Source organism: Cricetulus griseus, chromosome 7, assembly GCF_003668045.3.
Source record: "Cricetulus griseus strain 17A/GY chromosome 7, alternate assembly CriGri-PICRH-1.0, whole genome shotgun sequence".
NCBI lineage: Eukaryota > Metazoa > Chordata > Mammalia > Rodentia > Cricetidae > Cricetulus > Cricetulus griseus.
The window spans coordinates 107,846,082-107,866,283 of record NC_048600.1 but is presented as its reverse complement, the minus strand read 5'-3'; the positions used below and the strand labels follow the sequence as shown (position 1 = coordinate 107,866,283).

General features: G+C 46.8%; 2 protein-coding genes across 2 annotated transcripts; both read left to right on the top strand.

Moving 5' to 3' along the window:
* The first annotated feature begins 2,670 nt into the window (after nt 1–2,670).
* Nucleotides 2,671–6,292, top strand: LOC113838308 (transmembrane protein 92-like). Its single transcript, XM_027434081.2, has 4 exons — nt 2,671–2,766; nt 5,210–5,232; nt 5,905–6,097; nt 6,242–6,292. Exons 1-4 carry the CDS (start codon nt 2,671–2,673, stop codon nt 6,290–6,292), a joined length of 363 nt encoding a protein of 120 aa, XP_027289882.2.
* Nucleotides 6,293–15,423: 9,131 nt separating this feature from the next.
* LOC113838307 (transmembrane protein 92-like) lies at nt 15,424–19,082 on the top strand. The gene is made up of 4 exons (XM_027434080.1): nt 15,424–15,519; nt 17,955–17,977; nt 18,650–18,842; nt 18,987–19,082. Exons 1-4 carry the CDS (start codon nt 15,424–15,426, stop codon nt 19,080–19,082), a joined length of 408 nt encoding a protein of 135 aa, XP_027289881.1.
* The last annotated feature ends 1,120 nt before the right edge of the window (nt 19,083–20,202 follow it).

The following is a 20,202-nucleotide window of genomic DNA, read 5'->3' as shown; positions in this document are numbered from 1 at the left end:
GACAGGCAGCCTGAGATGCACTGCCGGAGATGTGTGAGATCAGCCTCTGGTATTTCTTTTTGAGACAGGGTCCTGATCTGGCATCCAATCTGGCCTCAAACTGGCTAGCCAGCCTGGAGTGATTCTCCTGCCCCTTGGGTTCTGGGACTGTGAGCGTGTTCTGCTATTCCGATGGATCCACACCAGATATATTGCGGGAAATTGACCCCAACACCTAGTATGCTGGGCAGGCACTCCAAGAACTGAGACCCAACTCCCATTTTTAAGCTCTGACCTCTGCCTGTTATTCTTCCACAGGTTACAGTTAAATGTGACACGATGTAAGAATGGGACTTACTTCTAGTCAATCAAGGCTTGGGGTTTGGTGGGGATAGGTGGTGGTGGTGGCGGTGGGTGATGGTATGCTCACATATGCCCTAGATAAGGAGACAGATACCTCTTCCTCACTCTTCTGCTTTGGCTGAAACCATACCATCCTCTCTCACCACCAAACATTGGGAACTGCATGATTGGGGCAGGTCTGTAGCTAGTTTCCAGTAGACTGACTTGTGGCAAACATGACACATACATTACTCTGAGGGATAAGCAAACACTGTTTGTTTCCTTGAAAGGCCTGGATACCTGTGAACACAGGAGAAACATTTGAAGCTCTTGTGATCAGGCTCTGAGACTCATGATGGACTCTGGGTTTAGATTGGGTGAGAAGCATCCAGCTAGGGCGTGGCTAGCTAGGGGCTGGAGGAGCAGTTTTCCAATGAGTGAGAAGTCTTTCCTTAATGAGATTTAGCAGCGCAAACTCATGAATAAATGATGAAAGATAAGGGGTGAATGAAGGAGGAAGTGAAAGTGTAGGGAATTAATGAGATCTGCCTCCACGTTTTTGTACAGACACATAAAGCTTGGTTAGAACCTGGAAGCTCTTTGGACATCCTTAATAGGAATTTCCTGAACTTGCTGGGGGGACTACATTGAGGAGCTAAGTTAGCATGGTCCTGGGGAAAAGAGCGGCAGGTGCTGCACAAGGGAAGGAGAGGTGACAGCAACATCTCCTGTCGTTACCTCACCACAGAGCTGAGGTTCAAAGCTATAGTTTCTGCATGTAACACCACCAGATTTCCCATTTACACAAGAGAGAGATGAGCCCCTCTCTATGTTTCTGATAAAATGTACTGTCCTTCCTTCCTTCCTTCCTTCCTTCCTTCTTTCCTTCGTACTTTCTTTCCTACCTTCCTTTCTTCTTTCATTCTTCCTACCTTTCTTCCTTCCTCTTTCCTCCTTCCTCCCTTTCTTCCTTTTCCCTCCCCTCCTCTGTTTGGTTTTGATCAGGGTTTCCCTATATTGCACTCTCTGTCCTGGAACTGGCTCTGTAGACCAGGCTGATCTTGATCTCTCAGATCCCTGTGCCTTTTTCTTGGAATGCCAGGATTATAGATGTTCAAAACCACGCTAGGCTAGGATATACCTCTGCTTCCATTCAGAGAAGTGTTGGGTGGACCATGTGACAGTCTGATTAAACCCTGCAGCCTTTCCTGTAACCTGTCCGTTATAGAGTCAACTTGACTCATACTAGTGATCAATGTGCGCAGGGTTCAGACCTTTGAGGGTGACCCACCCCTGAGATAGTGATCTTGTGTTTTTAATGAAAGCAATTTAGCCAGGTGGCTGTGGTGGCACACACCTTTAATCTCACACACTCAGGAAGCAAACCAGGAGGATCACTGTGAGTTCGAGGCCAGCTTGGTCTTCAAAGAGAGATCCAGAACAGTCTCCAACCTACAGAGATAATCTGTCTCGAAAAACAAAACAAAACAAAAACAACAACAAAAACAACAAAATAGTTATTAGATTTCCTGTATGAATTTATTGCGTGTGTGTGTGTGTGTGTGTGTGTGTGTGTGTGTGTGTGTGTGTGTGAACCATGTGCATACCTGGTACCCGTGAGTTCTTATGTGACTGTCCTCTCCTGCTTGAGAGCCATCATATGTGTAGATGCTGGAAACCAAACCCAGATGCAGGACAGGTACTCTTAACCCCTGACTCATCTCTGCCCCACACGCTCATTATCACCTCTCCCTCTTGGTTCTTTTTCTTATTTTCTACAGATTTTTGAAACATGGTTTCTCTGTAGCCTGGCTGTCCAGGAACTCACTGTTTAAACAGGATGGCCTTGAACTCACAAAGATCCTCCTGCATCTACCTCCTGAGTGATGGGATTAAAACTGTGTGCCACCACCACCTGACTTTTTGATTTAATTTACTGTTACTACTACCATTATTATTATTTAATACTGGCTGGCCTGGATCTCATTAGGTAGACCATGCTGGCTGTGAATTTACTGAGATTTTCTGAGTTCTGGGATTAAAGGGTGGGGTCACCACACCCTACTCTATCTATTTAAATGCTGCTCAGACCAGGGATTCCCATAGTGCTCTGCTTCATCCTGCTTACTATTTAAACCAAGGCATTCCACCTCTCATGCCTCAGACTCAAGCAAGGTCAGCTCCTCTCCACTTCTAGTCTACCTGAGCTCCAGGCTAGAAGCCTTAGTCTGGCCCATCTCAGGTGTGTTAACTCTGCCCATATTCTGAGGCCAAGGTGAGGGAAGTTGTTAAAGTCGGGTCCTGTCACTCCTTCCTTGCACACAAAATCTTAGTAGCCCCCTCCCCATGATGCCTGAAGCCAGGATCCCATACCGTGCCCTCTCTTTGCTCTTCTGCCTGCTTTCCTGCCTGCTCTCCAGTCTCGAACCAGTAATCGCCAACCAGGTAAGCAAGACTTCTGAACCTTTTGGAGGACCCTGTGGGACAGAGGCCTAGAAGACAGTCCCTTCTTTACCTTCTCAAAATTTCTTTGTAACCAATGGCAATTAGCAACTTCCTTTCTCTTTTGCTTGGGCAAAATGGGGCTTGGGACCTTGGAGGGAGCTCAGTGGAAATGTGGGCCCCTAGTTTGGCCAGGTTGTGTTGTTAGTGGGATCTGGCTGGACGGACAGCCCTGAATGGGAACTTTGATTCCTACTTTTGGAGTGTTTCTAATGTAGCTTCTGCAATAGAAGGCTGAGGAATTTGAGGTCTTCATGTCTGGCCAAGATATCTGTACATATCTGTTGCCCCCACCTCTCATGGTGTGACCTTGTATTATATGGACCCTCTATGGGAATTCTTCAAGTGTACTTGGGAGGAGGAGGCTCTCTGGACTTCCTTGATTAGTGGCAGCTTTCCTCCAGTTAGACTTGGCTGCCTGGCCCTGGGCTGGTTGGCCTCTGAATTGATTGGATCAGGAAGGCAAGGTTGTGAGCACTGCCCCAAGATCTTGTTCCTCTTATATAACTGTTAAGTGTCTTGGGTTGGCAGATTATCCTGCAAACAGAGAGGTGGTCAGAACAAGCTTTTAAATTGACAATCTTGGTTGAGAATCTGTTATGCAGTGGGGGTGAAAAACCCCCACAAGCTTGAACTTCAGGACAGTTCACTGACTGTTGAAGATCACTGGAATTGAAGTTCTCTGATTAGGCCATGTAGGAAGCAAGGTTCAAGGCACTCTTCATATTCTTGGATCCCAGCATCCTCTATTGACCCCTCTGTGCAACCCAGATATAGGCATTGTCAATCTCCCCCCTGAAAGAGCTAATGAATCCAACTTATACCTCACTCTATGCTTTCTAAAACTCAGGCTCCTTACCATCCCTCTTCAGATCACCTGGATAAGATGGAAACAGAAATAATGCTGGTTCAGAATGTTAACCCTGCCATAAAATTGTTTTCATAGGATATCCCTATATGGATTAAAATGAGCTTCAACTCGACAGACATCTGTCTTTACTACCTCAGGCCTGGAATGAAAAGTGAGCTTGAATTTAAGAGAGGCAGTGTCACAATCGTTACCAGGGCTTCAATGTAATACTAGAGCAGGGTGGTGGTGGCAGAGGCTCATACCTTTAATGCTAGCACTAAGGACTCAGAGACAGGCAGATTTGAGTTTGAGGCTCTCCAGAGCAAGTTCCAGTACCTGAGGCTATACAGAGAGTCCAGGAGAGTGGGGAGTGGGCAGAGTCTGAGATTTGGAAGAGCAGGGGATGTGACTGAGTTTCTGGGTGCCTTGCTGTGTCTTTAATTTCACCTACACCTGTCCTCACTAAAGAACAGTGCTGCTGTAAGCCTGTGACCATCACTGGTTCCCTTGTCTTTGCTCTTAAAATGCTATTGTAATGATCAATAGCAAAGACAAATGCTGCCTGCCCATTCCATATCTGTTGTGACAGGGTCTAGTCATGGCTCCTCTACAAATTGCTAGGGATACCAAGCTGGCCTCAATCTAACAGACACACCTGCCTCTGCCTCTGGTATGCTGGGATGAAAGGAAAGGACCACCACAGCAGGCAATGGTTGTCATTTTAAGTGAGGTGGCCAGAGAGTGATGCCTTATGTGCAAGTAGAAGAGAGACCTAATTAAGAGCTTATACAAGATAGAATTCTGATGGAGGCCCTTAATTCCCAGCAAGGACATGAGGATGAATGGGGCTTGAGTGTGTTGAAGAAAATGTTAGAAATGCCTCTACCTTGGACTTGTAGAGCTGAGGGGTTGTGGCTTAGGTTGCTTTCTGGAGGATTTGGAGCCAGGGATCCACACCAGGTGGAGTCCTGGCCTAATCACCAAATGTGTGAGTGTGGCAGGGGGAATTATCTGGGAGCCAGGTAATAGTGTTCCACAACTTTAATCCAGCAGTCTGGAGGTGGTGACAGGTAGGCCTCTGAATTCCTGGCTAGCAAGGGCTACCTAGTGAGACCCTGCCTGTCTCAATAAGAAGTGAGGGAGTCAGACATGGTAGTGCATGCCATCAATGCAAACACGTTAGGCAGAGGTAGGCTCCATTATTGACCATTTCATGGAGCTACAGGGAGGCAGAGTCAGTCTGATATTCACTGCCCTAATGTCTGAAAGTAGCCTCTGGTTTTTCTTTGTGAGAAAGGTTCTTATTCTGGTATCCAATGAGGCCTCAAATTGGCTATGTAGCCTTGAATGATTCTCCTGCCACCTTGAGTTCTGGGACAGTGGCCATGTACTGCTATTCTGGTTTATGCACACCTGATTTATTGCCTCTGCTGGAAATTGACCCCAACACCTTGTGTGTGTTGGGCAAATACTCTAAGACAAAAGATCCAACTCCCAGTTTTTAAGTTCTAACCTCTGCCTATTTTTCTTCCACAGGTTAAACCTAACTGTGACACCATGTAAGTATGGGACTTAGCTCTAGTCAATCAATGTTGGGGTTGGGTGGGGTATAGTTGGTGGTGGTGGTGGGTTATGGTATGCTCAGATATGCCCTGCACAAGGACACAGATACCTCCTCCTCACTCTTGCTAATTTTTCTGAAACCACATGCCCTTCCAATCACCCAATATAGGGAATTGCATGATTGGGGCAGGTCTGTAGCTGCTGTTAATCTCTTACCGTTATGACCTGGACCCCACACCTGCCCTGTAAGATTTAGTAGCATGGAAATTCTGCCTGACTAACCCTGAACTCAGGTCTCAAGTCCAGGCCTCAGTCCTCCCAGTGAACCCAGGGAGATCTGTACCCCACAGTGACCAGTATGACTTGCAACCTGAGGGTATAGGTGTCTGGGGAGGCAAGGACCCTTTGTTCTGACACTTTGGATGCCATCTTAGTCTCCCCATCTCTTTCTGACTGAAACAGAACCTGTCAAAAAGGATTCAGATGCTGTGCGAGTGGATGCTGCCTGCAAAAGGAAACCATTTGGGATTTTTCAAACAACTCCTTAAGGTAAGCCAGGGTCAGGCCTTCTGGGTACCATTCAAGGCTGGGGCCACCTGACATAGGATGGGGGTGGGTGATGGAGGAGAGTGGTATAGTCACTCAGGGAGACATCATTCCTTCCGCAGGATCCTGTTTATCGTCTTCCTGGCCATGATACCTCTGTTGTGCATCTGTGGCCTGATGAAGCGATTTTGTCGCAAGTGCAGACAGCCAGAGCAGAACCTCAGAAGGCATCATCAGACACCTCCAGAAGCACCGGCCACAGCTCCCCTAGAGATCTGGGTCCCCACCTTGGATCCCCCACCACCCTATGATCAGGTGAGTCTTTCTGTCCCAATCCTTAGCTTGTTTCACAGCTGGCTATCCAACTTGTTGAAGTCACAGACTGGGGAGGGCTGCCAACCAACTTCATCATTCCTTAGGCAGACATGATGCAAGCTAAGTACCCTTTCTCCCCTGCAGGTCGTCATGAAGCCTGTAGAACCACCTCCTCCCTACAGCCTCAGGCCCTAGGACCCGGTTGGTCCAATGAGAGACACCGACAACAAAGCCTTTTAGCTACCTCACCCACAAAGTTTTTGGATCAAGCCCAGGTCTTCTACAAAACTTTGGATGAATGAATCCACCTATACTATCATGATGTGTCTCATCCTTTGATTTAATTCATTGTTTTTCTCCTGGTGCCTCTCCAACTGGTGAACTGCATCTATGGTCTTTGTCCAAACTCCCAAAAGAACTCTTTTGAGGGAGCCTACAGTGGGAAGAGGAGATTGTTGTGGTGGCATGCAGACCTTGATTGGACAACTCTCTCTGCCATCCTACAGAAGCACTTCTATGCCTGGTGGAGACAGGAGATTGAACTGCAGAGACTCTGAGCCATCTTCCAGACCTGAGCCCACTGTACCTGCACAGGCAAGCACAAAACAAAACTCAAGTTTCACTGATTGGTCTCTGCCTCTGGCTGGGAATTAGTGATGGAAACCAGTTCAGAGGCTAAGCTCTTGCCAACTGCAATGGTGACTGAGTGCATGGACCCACCTGCCTAGGAGCATGTGCAACTCAGACTTGCCCTCAGATGAGACAGTGAAGAAATAGTGTAGATCCTGGTGCCTTGCTTTGGGGCTCGTCAGGGGTGCTAGCTACCTCCACTTCATCCTTGTCTTTGCTCTGTGTGCTGCATTGGACTCAAGGCCAGCCTTCCTTTTCAGACACTAGAGAAATCCCACAGCTGAGTTCTATCCTGCAGCAAGAGGTCACCTGCGTTTCACTGAAGATAGTATAAAACTTGGAATTTTTCTGCAGCAACAGTGGCATGTCCTGAACAGAGTGGCTTTTCCCAAAGCTCAGTGTCTGCAATAAATTGTTTTCTTATTTTTAATGTTCATTGGTGTTTTCCCTCTATGTGTATCTGTTAGGGAGTTGGGACCTCTGGAACTGAAGTTACAAATGGTTGTGAGCTGCTACGTGAGTGATAGGAATTAAGTTCATGTCCTCCGGAAAAGCAGCCAGTTTTCGTCACAGCAGAGCCATCTTTCCAGTACCTGCAAGGACTTGTTTGGCATTTCAGTCAGTACTGTTGGTGGAGGGGAAGAGATGTCCGCCTTTCAGAGGTGATCTTGGGCTATCCATTCATGCCACGGATATTTATAAAGCCAGGATTCTATCTGGTCTGGTATTCAGGATCAGATCAGCTGCAATTCTACAGAAAAGTGTGTGGAGATGACTATGCACTAAATCTCAGGGGGGTGTGCATCTCCTGGGGCACTGGGCTGGATGGGATTCGGCTATGGTTCCCATCCATTGCCCTATGGAAGCTTGTTCTGAAAACATGAGATCCCACCCTGAACACCACCCATTACTTAGGCATGAAGAAGGATCTGCTATGCAAACCTACATCGTGTCTGTCTTTTGCTGTTGGAAGGAAAGGGGCATTGAGAGCAGCTTTGGTTTGTAAAATAAACTTCACCTTTACATTTTAAAATGTGTATGTGTGTTTCTCTACATATGAATAAGATCTAGAAGAGCCAGGTGCTGTGGTACAGTCCTATCCTCTGAACTATTCAAGAATCTGAGGCAGGAGGATTAATGTCAGCCCGAGTGACTTAGTTGCGATCTAATTCAATTTTAAAAGGGGGAAGAGGGGCTATAGAGATATTGCCCAGACCCGGAGTTATTGCCACAGTGGCCTCCCTTATGAATCTAAAAGGAAATTACCTCCTGGGAGCAGGGTGTTGGTGGTTACATATAGGTTTTTCTCCCTTCTAGACAGTTTCTCTGTGTAGCCATGACCAGCCTGGACCTCCATCTGTAGACCAGGCTAGCCTGTAACTCACAGAGATTGCAGCATCTGCCCCCCAATTGCTTGGATTAAAGGTGTACAGCACCACTGCCTTGTTAAGATTTTATTTTTAATCATCCACCCAACACAGACAGGGTTCCTCTGTGCCTTTGGAGGTCGTCCTGGCAGTAACGCTTGTAGACCATGCTTGTTTCTAACTACAGATCCACATGTCTCAGCATTCCCAAGTGCTGGGATTAAAGGCATGTGGCACCACTACCCTGCTTTTATTTTATCTGTATTAGTGTTTTACCTGCTGTGTATCGGTACCAGTGTGCATGCAGTACCCTAGGAGGCCACAGGGGTATCATGCCTTGGAAATCAAGTTCCAGTCAGTGGGACAGTGTGGGAGATGGGAACTGATCCTGCCTGGGTCCTCTGGAACAGCGGTTAGTGCTGCAAATGCTGAACCATCTCTCCAGCACAAAATTCATATTTTGTGAGCTTTAGCATTGCTTGAGATTTTTACAATATACATGCCTTGTTTTTGTATATTTGAGAGATATGTTTACAGGAATTTATTTATAGGTAGATATAAAAATTTTAGAAGGGCTGGGGATGAAGCTGAGTGGTAGTGTGTTTGTTTAAAGTATACAAGGCCCTGGGTTCAATAAGTAGGGCTGGAATAAAAAAAATACTAGGTGAAATTTGATCAATGACTACAGATATAATTTTTAGCCCTGTTACAAAGACAAAGACCAGTAAGATGGACTAATAGCATACGTGACATGTACATGACTCTGAGGGATAAACAAATACTGTTTATGGCTTCGTAAGGCCTGGGTATCTGTGGATGCAGGAAAAACATTTGAAGCTCATGTGCTCAGCCTCTGGGACTCATGATGGTCTCTGTGTTTAGAGGGTGAGAAGAAACCAGCTTCAGCCTGGCTAGATAGGGACTGGATGAGCAGTTTGACAATGAGTGAGGAGTCATTCCTTGTGGAGATTTAGCAGCTCAGACTCATGAATGAATCATGAAAATAGAAGGTGAATCAAGGAGGCAGTGAGTGTGTAAGAAAATGAATGAGATCTGCCTCCCAGTGTTTGTACAGACACACACAGCTTGCTTAGACCCTGCAAACTCTTTGGACCTCCTTAATAGGAGTTCCCTAGAGATGCTGGGAGGACTCACATTGAGGCGCCAAGGGAGCATGGATCTGGGAAAAAGACCTGTAGGTGCTGCACAAGGGTAGGAATCATGACAGCAACACCTCCTGTCGTTACCTCACCCCACAGCTAAGATTCAAGGCTATAGTTTCTGCATCTAACACCCCAGTTATTCCCATTTACATAAGAAAGAGCTGAGTCTTCTTGTATGTCTCTGGTAAGATATACTTTCCTTCCTTCCTTTCTTCTTAGCTTCTTTCCTTCCTTGCTTTTCTTCGTTCCTTCCTCCCTCCCTTCCTCCTTGCTTCCTTCCTCTGTTTCTTCCTTGCTTCCTTCCTTGTCCTTCCTACTCCTAATCTTGGTGTTTGACATAGTGTTTCAGTTTATAGTCCTGTCTTTCCTGGAACTGACTCTGTAGATCAGGCTGGATTTGAAATCAGAGATCCATCTGCCTTTGCCTTGGAGTGCTGCTGTTATTAAGGTGTGCAGGACCATGCTAGGCTAGGACATACCTTCTGGCTTCATTTGAGAAGGGCTGGGTAGAGGATGTGAAAGTCTGATTAAGTCCTGCAGTCTCTGCTGTGCCCTGTCCCCTGTTAAGTCAGCTAGACCCAAGATAGAGTCAGAGATGCCAGAGCCTTGTGAGAACACACCTCCATAACATCTGGCTGAAGGACAATCCAATAGGGCATTTTCTTAACTAGTGATTGATGTGGGGAGGGCCCAGAAAATTGTGGGAGATCACAAGCCCCCCAGCTAATGGTGCCGGGTTTTAAAAGAAAGCAATATATGACGGCAGTAGTAGCTCACACCTATAATGCCACACTCTCGGGAGGCAGATGCAGGCAGATCTCTGTGAGTTCCAGACCCCCTTGCTCTTCAAATAGAGTTCCAGGACAGTCTGCACACCTACAGGGAAAACCTGACTTGAAAATCAAAAAAAAAAAGAAAAGAAAAGAAAGAATGAATGAATGAAAACATGAGTTATTTTATTTTCTGCATGTAATTATTGCATATATGTATGTGAACAATGTGCATACCTGGGCCCTCAGTTTTCAGAAGTGGGTGTCCTCTCCTGCTTGAGAACCTTCATGTTGCAGACCCAACCCAGATCCAAGGACAGCTGCTCTCAACCCTGAATCATCTCCCTCCCGCCCCTCCCTTGCTGCCCTCCTGGTCTTTGTTCTTTTTCTTTTTTTCTATGGATTTTTGAAGCATTGTTTTTCTATAGCATTGGCTGTCATAGAATTCACTCTTTTAAGGAGGATGGCCTGGAACTCACAGAGATTCCTGCATCTGCCTCCAGAGTGTTGGGATTAAAGGTGTGTGTCACCACCACGTGAGTTTTGATTCAATTTTCTATTAGTACTACAATTATTATTATTTACTACTGGCTGGCCTGGATCTCATTAGGTAGACCATAATGGCTGTGAATTCACTGAGATTTTCTAAGTTCTGGGAATAAAGGTTGGTGTCACCACACCTTATTCTAACTATTTAAATTCTGTTCAGACTAGGGATTCCCACAGTGCTCGGCTAAAATCTGCTTACTACTTAAACCAATGCATCCCAATTCTCAATGCCTCAAACTCAAGCAAGTTCAGTTCCTCTACACTTCTAGTTTACCCGAGCCCAGGCTAGAAGCCTTAGTCTGGACCAACTCAGGTGTGTTAACTCTGCCTCCATTCTGAGGCTGGACCCATAGGTGAGGGAGGTTGTAAAAGTCGAGCCCTGTCACTCCTTTCTGGCACACCGAAACTTAGTAGCCCCTTGCCATGAGGCCTGATGCCAGGATCCCGGACCAAGTGCTCACCTTGCTCTTCTGCCTGCTTTCCTGCCTGCTCCCCAGTCTCCAATCCGTAAGGGCCAACCTGGTAAGCAAGTATTCTGAAAATTTTTGGAGGACCCTGTGGGGCAGATGGTTGAATCCGTGATTTTCATCGTTCAGGAAGGCAAGGTTTTGGGGTGGCATATTCCCTGCAAACAGAGAGGTGGTCAGAACATTTTAGTTTACAATCTTGGTTGAAAATCTGCTCAATTGGGGGTGAATTACCAAGCCTGCCGCTCAGGACAGTTCACTGGCTGTTGAAGTTCACTAGAATTGAAGTTCTCTCTCCAAGGCCATGCATGAACCCACGATCAAGGCACTCTTTATATTCTTGGGGCCCAGCATCCCCAATTGACCCCTCATGCAGCCCCAGGTATAGGCATTCTCAATCTCCTTGTAACAGCTAATAAATCCAGCTTAATATCTCACTCTGCTTCCTAAAATTCAGGCTCCCTACCGTACCAGATCAGATCACCTGGTTAACGGAAAAAACAGGAATAAATCTGGTCCAGGATATTAACCGTGCCATTAAAATTTTTTTACATAGGATATCCCTATAATCATAAACTCAACAGAAGTCTGTCTTTCCTACCTCAATCCTGGCAATAAAACTGGGCAGGAATTAAAGTGAGGCGGTGTGACCACTGTTACCTGGGCTTAAACGTAATACTGTATCTGGTTGTTGCAGTGGCTCATGTCTTTAATCCCAGCAATCAGGACACAGAGATAGGAAGATCTCAGTTTGAGGCCAGTCTGTTCTAAGCAGCAAGTTCCAGGACTTGGGGCTACTAGAGAATCCAGGAGAGTGGAGACTGGGCAGAATCTGAGATTTGGAAGGGCAAGGGATGTGACTGAGTTCCTGGGCCCATTGCTGTGTCTTTAATTTCTTCCTACACCTGTCCTCACTTAAGAACCTTGCTGCTGGGAGCCTGTGCCCATCACTGGTTCCCTTGTCTTTGCTCAGCAAATGCAGTTGTATTGATCAATAACATGGACAAAAGCAGGCTTCCCATCTTTATGTGTTGAGACAGGGTCTAGTCCTGATTCCCCTAGACATTGTGAGGTAAGCCAAGCTGGTTTCAAACTAACAGATCTAGCTGCCTCTGATGGGCTGGGGTTAAAGGCAAGGATGACCACCACTGGCAATGCTCTCATTTTAAGTGAGGTGGCCAAAGAGAGATGTCTTGAATATGTGTAGAGAGAGTCCTAATTAAGAGCTTAGGCAAGGTGGAATTCTGATAGAGGCCCTGGATTCCCTTTAAGGACCTGAGGATGAATGGGACAAGAGTGTGTTTAGGAAACTACTACAGATGCCTCTACATGGGACATGGAGAGCTGAGGTGGACGACCTTAGCTTGCTTTCTGGAGGTGTTGGTAGCAGGGATCCACTCCAGGTGGCTTCCAGGGACAATCTCCACCTGTTTGGGTGTGGCAAGGGGAATCACCAGGTATTACTGTTCTACACTTTTAATCCAGCAGACTGGATGTGGAGTCAGTTAGACATCTGAATTCAAGCTAGCCTGGCTCCTAGTGAGACCCTGCCTGTCTCAATAAGAAGTAGTGAGGGAGTGAGACATGGTAGTTCATGCCTTCAATCCAAACACGGTGGTCACAGGCAGACTCCAATCATTGACCCTGGACATGGAGCTGGAAGGAGAGACAGGCAGCCTGAGATGCACTGCCGGAGATGTGTGAGATCAGCCTCTGGTATTTCTTTTTGAGACAGGGTCCTGATCTGGCATCCAATCTGGCCTCAAACTGGCTAGCCAGCCTGGTGTGATTCTCCTGCTCCTTGGGTTCTGGGACTGTGAGCATGTTCTGCTATTCCGATGGATCCACACCAGATATATTGCGGGAAATTGACCCCAACACCTAGTATGCTGGGCAGGCACTCCAAGAACTGAGACCCAACTCCCATTTTTAAGCTCTGACCTCTTATTCTTCCACAGGTTACAGTTAAATGTGATACGATGTAAGAATGGGATTTACTTCTAGTCAATCAAGGCTTGGGATTTGGTGGGGATAGGTGGGGGTGGTGGCGGTGGGTGATGGTATGCTCACATATGCCCTAGATAAGGAGACAGATACCTCTTCCTCACTCTTCCAACTTTGGCTGAAACCATACCATCCTCTCTCACCACCAAACATTGGGAACTGCATGATTGGGGCAGGTCTGTAGCTAGTTTCCAGTAGACTGACTTGGTGCAAACATGACACATGCATTACTCTGAGGGATAAGCAAACACTCTTTGTTTCCTTGAAAGGCCTGGATACCTGTGAACACAGGAGAAACTTTTGAAGCTCTTGTGATCAGCCTCTGAGACTGATGATGGACTCTGGGTTTAGATTGGGTGAGAAGCATCCAGCTAGGGCGTGGCTAGCTAGGGGCTGGAGGAGCAGTTTTCCAAAGACTGAGAAGTCTTTCCTTAATGAGATTTAGCAGCGCAAATCTCACGAATAAATGATGAAAGATAAGGGGTGAATGAAGGAGGAAGTGAAAGTGTAGGGAATTAATGAGATCTGCCTCCACGTTTTTGTACAGACACATAAAGCTTGGTTAGAACCTTGAAGCTCTTTGGACATCCTTAATAGGAATTCCCTGAACTTGCTGGGGGGACTACATTGAGGAGCTAAGTTAGCATGGTCCTGGGGAAAAGAGCTGCAGGTGCTGCACAAGGGAAGGAGAGGTGACAGCAACATCTCCTGTCGTTACCTCACCACAGAGCTGAGATTCAAAGCTATAGTTTCTGCATGGAACACCACCAGTTTTCCCATTTACACAAGAAAGAGATGAGCCACTCTCTATGTTTCTGATAAAATATACTGTCCTTCCTTCCTTCCTTCCTTCCTTCCTTCCAACCCTCCTTCCTTCCTTCTTTCCTTCGTTCTTTCTTTCCTACCTTGCTTTCTTCTTTCATTCTTCCTACCTTTCTTCCTTCCTCTTTCCTCCTTCCTCCCTTTCTTCCTTTTCCCTCCCCTCCTCTGTTTGGTTTTGATCAGGGTTTCCCTATATTGCACTCTCTGTCCTGGAACTGGCTCTGTAGACCAGGCTGATCTTGAACTCTCAGATCCCTCTGCCTTTTTCTTGGAATGCCAGGATTATAGATGTTCAAAACCACGCTAGGCTAGGATATACCTCTGCTTCCATTCAGAGAAGTTTTGGGTAGACCATGTGACAGTCTGATTAAACCCTGCAGCCTTTCCTGTAGCCTGTCCGTTATAGAGTCAACTTGACTCATACTAGTGATCAATGTGCGCAGGGTTCAGACCTTTGAGGGTGACCCACCCCTGAGATAGTGATCTTGTGTTTTTAATGAAAGCAATTTAGCCAGGTGGCTGTGGTGGCACACACCTTTAATCTCACACACTCAGGAAGCAAACCAGGAGGATCACTGTGAGTTCGAGGCCAGCTTGGTCTTCAAAGAGAGGTCCAGAACAGTCTCCAACCTACAGAGATAATCTGTCTCGAAAAACAAAACAAAACAAAAACAACAACAAAAACAACAAAATAGTTATTAGATTTCTTGTCTGAATTTATTGCATGTGTGTGTGTGTGTGTGTGTGTGTGTGTGTGTGTGTGTGTGTGTGTGTGTGTGTGTGTGTGTGTGTGAACCATCTGCATACCTGATGCCTGTGAGTTCTTATGTGACTGTCCTCTCCTGCTTGAGAGCCATCATATGTGTAGATGCTGGAAACCAGATGCAGGACAGGTACTCTTAACCCCTTACTCATCTCTGCCCCACACCCTCATTATCGCCTCTCCCTCTTGGTTCTTTTTCTTATTTTCTACGGATTTTTGAAACATGGTGTCTCTGTAGCCCTGGCTGTCCAGGAACTCACTGTTTAAACCAGGATGGCCTTGAACTCGCAAAGATCCTCCTGCATCTACCTCCTGAGTGATGGGATTAAAACTGTGTGCCACCACCACCTGACTTTTTGATTTAATTTACTCTTACTACTACCATTATTATTATTATTATTATTTAATACTGGCTGGCCTGGATCTCATTAGGTAGACCATACTGGCTGTGAATTCACTGAGATTTTCTGAGTTCTGGGATTAACGGGTGGGGTCACCACACCCTACTCTATCTATTTAAATGCTGCTCAGACCAGGGATTCCCATAGTGCTCTGCTTCATCCTGCCTACTACTTAAACCAAGGCATTCCACCTCTCATGCCTCAGACTCAAGCAAGTTCAGCTCCTCTCCACTTCTAGTCTACCTGAGCTCCAGGCTAGAAGCCTTAGTCTGGCCCATCTCAGGTGTGTTAACTCTGCCCATATTCTGAGGCCAAGGTGAGGGAAGTTGTTAAAGTCGGGTCCTGTCACTCCTTCCTTGCACACGAAATCTTAGTAGCCCCCTCCCCATGATGCCTGAAGCCAGGATCCCAGACCGTGCCCTCACTTTGCTCTTCTGCCTGCTTTCCTGCCTGCTCTCCAGTCTCGAACCAGTAATCGCCAACCAGGTAAGCAAGACTTCTGAACCTTTTGGAGGACCCTGTGGGACAGAGGTTTGCCTGGAAGGCAGTCCCTTATTTACCTTCTCAGGAATTCTTTTTAACCAATGGCAATTAGCAACTTCCTTTCTGTTTTGCTTGAGCAAAATGGAGGTTGGGACCTCCGAGGGAGCTCAGTGGAAATGTGGGCCCCTAGTGTTGGCCAGGTTGTGTTGTTAGTGGGATCTGGCTCCACGGACAGCCCTGAATGGGAACTTTGATTCCTACTTTTGGAGTGTTTCTAATGTAGCTTCTGCAATAGAAGGCTGAGGAATTTGAGGTCTTCATGTCTGGGCAAGATATCTGTACATATCTGTTGCCCCATGGCTGTGACCTTGTATTATATGGACCCTCTATGGGAATTCTTCAAGTGTACTTGGGAGGAGGAGGCTCTCTGGACTTCCTTGATTAGTGGCAGCTTTCCTCCAGTTAGACTTGGCTGCCTGGCCCTGGGCTGGTTGGCCTCTGAATTGATTGGATCAGGAAGGCAAGGTTGTGAGCACTGCCCCAAGATCTTGTTCCTCTTATATAACTGTTAAGTGTCTTGGGTTGGCAGATTATCCTGCAAACAGAGAGGTGGTCAGAACAAGCTTTTAAATTGACAATCTTGGTTGAGAATCTGTTATGCAGTGGGGGTGAAAAACCCCCACAAGCTTGAACTTCAGGACAGTTCACTGACTGTTGAAGATCACTGGAATTGAAGTTCTCTGATTAGGCCATGTAGGAAACATGGTTCAAGGCACTCTTCATGTTCTTGGATCCCAGCATCCTCTATTGACCCCTCTGTGCAACCCAGATATAGTTATTGTCAATCTCCCCCCTGAAAGAGCTAATGAATCCAACTTATACCTCACTCTATGCTTTCTAAAACTCAGGCTTCTTACCATCCCTCTTCAGATCACCTGGATAAGATGGAAACAGAAATAATGCTGGTTCAGAATGTTAACCCTGCCATAAAATTGTATTCATAGGATATCCCTATATGGATAAGAATGAGCTTGAACTAAACAGACATCTGTCTTTACTACCTCAGGCCTGGAATGAAAAGTGAGCTTGAATTTAAGAGAGGCAGTGTCACAATCGTTACCAGGGCTTCAATGTAATACTAGAGCAGGGTGGTGGTGGCAGAGGCTCATACCTTTAATGCTAGCACTAAGGACTCAGAGACAGGCAGATTTGAGTTTGAGGCTCTCCAGAGCAAGTTCGGGTACCTGAGGCTATACAGACAGTCCAGGAGAGTGGGGAGTGGGCAGAGTCTGAGATTTGGAAGAGCAGGGGATGTGACTGAGTTTATGGGTGCCTTGCTGTGACTTTAATTTCACCTACACCGGTCCTCACTAAAGAACAGTGCTGCTGTAAGCCTGTGACCATCACTGGTTCCCTTGTCTTTGCTCTTAAAATGCTATTGTAATGATCAATAGCAAAGACAAATGCTGCCTGCCCATTCCATATCTGTTGTGACAGGGTCTAGTCATGGCTCCTCTACAAATTGCTAGGGATACCAAGCTGGCCTCAAACTAACAGACACACCTGCCTCTGGTATGCTGGGATGAAAGGCAAGGACCACCTCAGCAGGCAATGGTTGTCATTTTAAGTGAGGTGGCCAGAGAGTGATGCCTTATGTGCAAGTAGAAGAGAGACCCAATTAAGAGGTTAGACAATATAGAATTCTGATGGAGGCCCTTAATTCCCAGGAAGGACATGAGGATGAATGGGGCTTGAGTGTGTTCAAGAAAATGTTAGAAATGCCTCTACCTTGGACATGTAGAGCTGAGGGGTTGGGGCTTAGGTTGCTTTCTGGAGGATTTGGAGCCAGGGATCCACACCAGGTGGAGTCCTGGCCTAATCACCAAATGTGTGGGTGTGGCAGGGGGAAATATCTGGGAGCCAGGTAATAGTGTTCCACATCTTTAATCCAGCAGTCTGGAGGTGGTGACAGGTAGGCCTCTGAATTCCTGGCTAGCCAGGGCTACCTAGTGAGACCCTGCCTGTCTCAGTAAGAAGTGAGGGAGTCAGACATGGTAGTGCATGCCATCAATGCAAACACGTTAGGCAGAGGTAGGCTCCATTATTGACCTTTCATGGAGCTAGAGGGAGGCAGAGTCAGTCTGATATTCACTGCCCTAGATGTCTGAGACTAGCCTCTGGTTTTTCTTTGTGAGAAAGGTTCTTATTCTGGTATCCAATGAGGCCTCAAATTGGCTATGTAGCCTTGAATGATTCTCCTGCCACCTTGAGTTCTGGGACAGTGGCCACGTACTTCTATTCTGGTTTATGCACACCTGATTTATTGCCATGGCTGGAAATTGACCCCAACACCTTGTGTGTGTTGGGCAAATACTCTAAGACAAAAGATCCAACTCCCAGTTTTTAAGTTCTAACCTCTGCCTATTTTTCTTCCACAGGTTAAACCTAACTGTGACACCATGTAAGTATGGGACTTAGCTCTAGTCAATCAATGTTGGGGTTGGGTGGGGTGTAGTCGGTGGTGGTGGTGGGTGATGGTATGCTCAGATATGCCCTGGAGAAGGACACAGATACCTCCTCCTCACTCTTGCTAATTTTTCTGAAACCACATGCCCTTCCAATCACCCAATATAGGGAATTGCATGATTGGGGCAGGTCTGTAGCTGCTGTTAATCTCTTACCGTTAAGACCTGGACCCCACACCTGCCCTGTAAGATTTAGTAGCATGGAAATTCTGCCTGACTAACCCTGAACTCAGATCTCAAGTCCAGGCCTCAGTCCTCCCAGTGAACCCAGGGAGATCTGTACCCCACAGTGACGAGTATGACTTGCAACCTGTGGGTATAGGTGTCTGGGGAGGCAAGGACCCTTTATTCTGACACTTTGGATGCCATCTTAGTCTCCCCATCTCTTTCTGACTGAAACAGAACCTGTCAAAAAGGATTCAGATGCTGTGCGAGTGGATGCTGCCTGCAAAAGGAAACCATTTGGGATTTTTCAAACGACTCCTTAAGGTAAGCCAGGGTCAGGCCTTCTGGGTACCATTCAAGGCTGGGGCCACCTGAAAGAGGATGGGAGTGGGTGATGGAGGAGAGTGGTATAGTCACTCAGGGAGACATCATTCCTTCCGCAGGATCCTGTTTATCGTCTTCCTGGCCATGATACCTCTGTTGTGCATCTGTGGCCTGATGAAGCGATTTTGTCGCAAGTGCAGACAGCCAGAGCAGAACCTCAGAAGGCATCATCAGACACCTCCAGAAGCACTGACCATGTCTCCCCTAGAGATCTGGGTCCCCACCTTGGATCCCCCACCACCCTATGATCAGGTGAGTCTTTCTGTCCCAATCCTTAGCTTGTTTCATAGCTGGCTATCCAACTTGTTGAAGTCACAGACTGGGGAGAGCTGCCAACCAAGTTCATCATTCCTTAGGCAGGCCTGAAGCAAGCTAAGTACCCTTTCTCCCCTGCAGGTCGTCATGAAGCCTGTAGAACCACCTCCTCCCTACAGCCTCATGCCTGAGGACCCTGCTGGTCCAATGAGAGACACCCACAACACAGCCTTTTAGCTACCTCACCCACAAAGTTTTTGGATCAAGCACAGGTCTTCTACAAAACTTTGGATGAATGAATCCACCTATACTATCATGATGTGTCTCATCCTTTGATTTAATTTATTGTTTTTCTCCTGGTGCCTCTCCAACTGGTGAGCTGCATCCATGGTCTTTGTCCAAACTCCCAAAAGAACTCTTTTGAGGGAGCCTACAGTGGGAAGAGGAGATTGATCTGGTGGAATGCAGACCTTGATTGGACAGCTCTCTCTGCCATCCTACAGAAGCACTTCTATGCCTGGTGGAGACAGGAGATTGAACTGCAGAGACTCTGAGCCATCATCCAGACCCGAGCCCACTGGACCTGCACAGGCAAGCACAAAACAAAACTCAAGTTTCACTGATTGGTCTCTGCCTCTGGCTGGGAATTAGTGATGGAAACCAGTTCAGAGGCTAAGCTCTTGCCAACTGCAATGGTGACTGAGTGCATGGACCCACCTGCCTAGGAGCATGTGCAACTCAGACTTGCCCTCAGATGAGACAGTGAAGAAATAGTGTAGATCCTGGTGCCTTGCTTTGGGGCTCGTCAGGGGTGCTAGCTACCTCCACTTCATCCTTGTCTTTGCTATGTGTGCTGCATTGGACTCAAGGCCAGCCTTCCTTTTCAGACACTAGAGAAGTCCCACAGCTGAGTTCTATCCTGCAGCAAGAGGTCACCTGCGTTTCACTGAAGATAGTATAAAACTTGGAATTTTTCTGCAGCAACAGTGGCGTGTCCTGAACAGAGTGGCTTTTCCCAAAGCTCAGTGTCTGCAATAAATTGTTTTCTTATTTTTAATGATCATTGGTGTTTTCCCTCTATGTGTATCTGTTAGGGAGTTGGGCCCTCTGGAACTGAAGTCACGAGTGGTTGTGAGCTGCTACGTGGCTGATAGGAATGAAGGCCATGTCCCCTGGAAAAGCAGCCAGTTGTCTTCACAGCAGAGCCATCCTTCCAGTCCCTGCAAGGAATTGTTTGGCATTTCAGTCAGTACTGTTGGTGGAGGGGAAGAGATGTCCGCCTTTCAGAGGTGATCTTGGGCTATCCATTCATGCCACGGATATTTATAAAGCCAGGAGTCTATCTGGTCTGGTATTC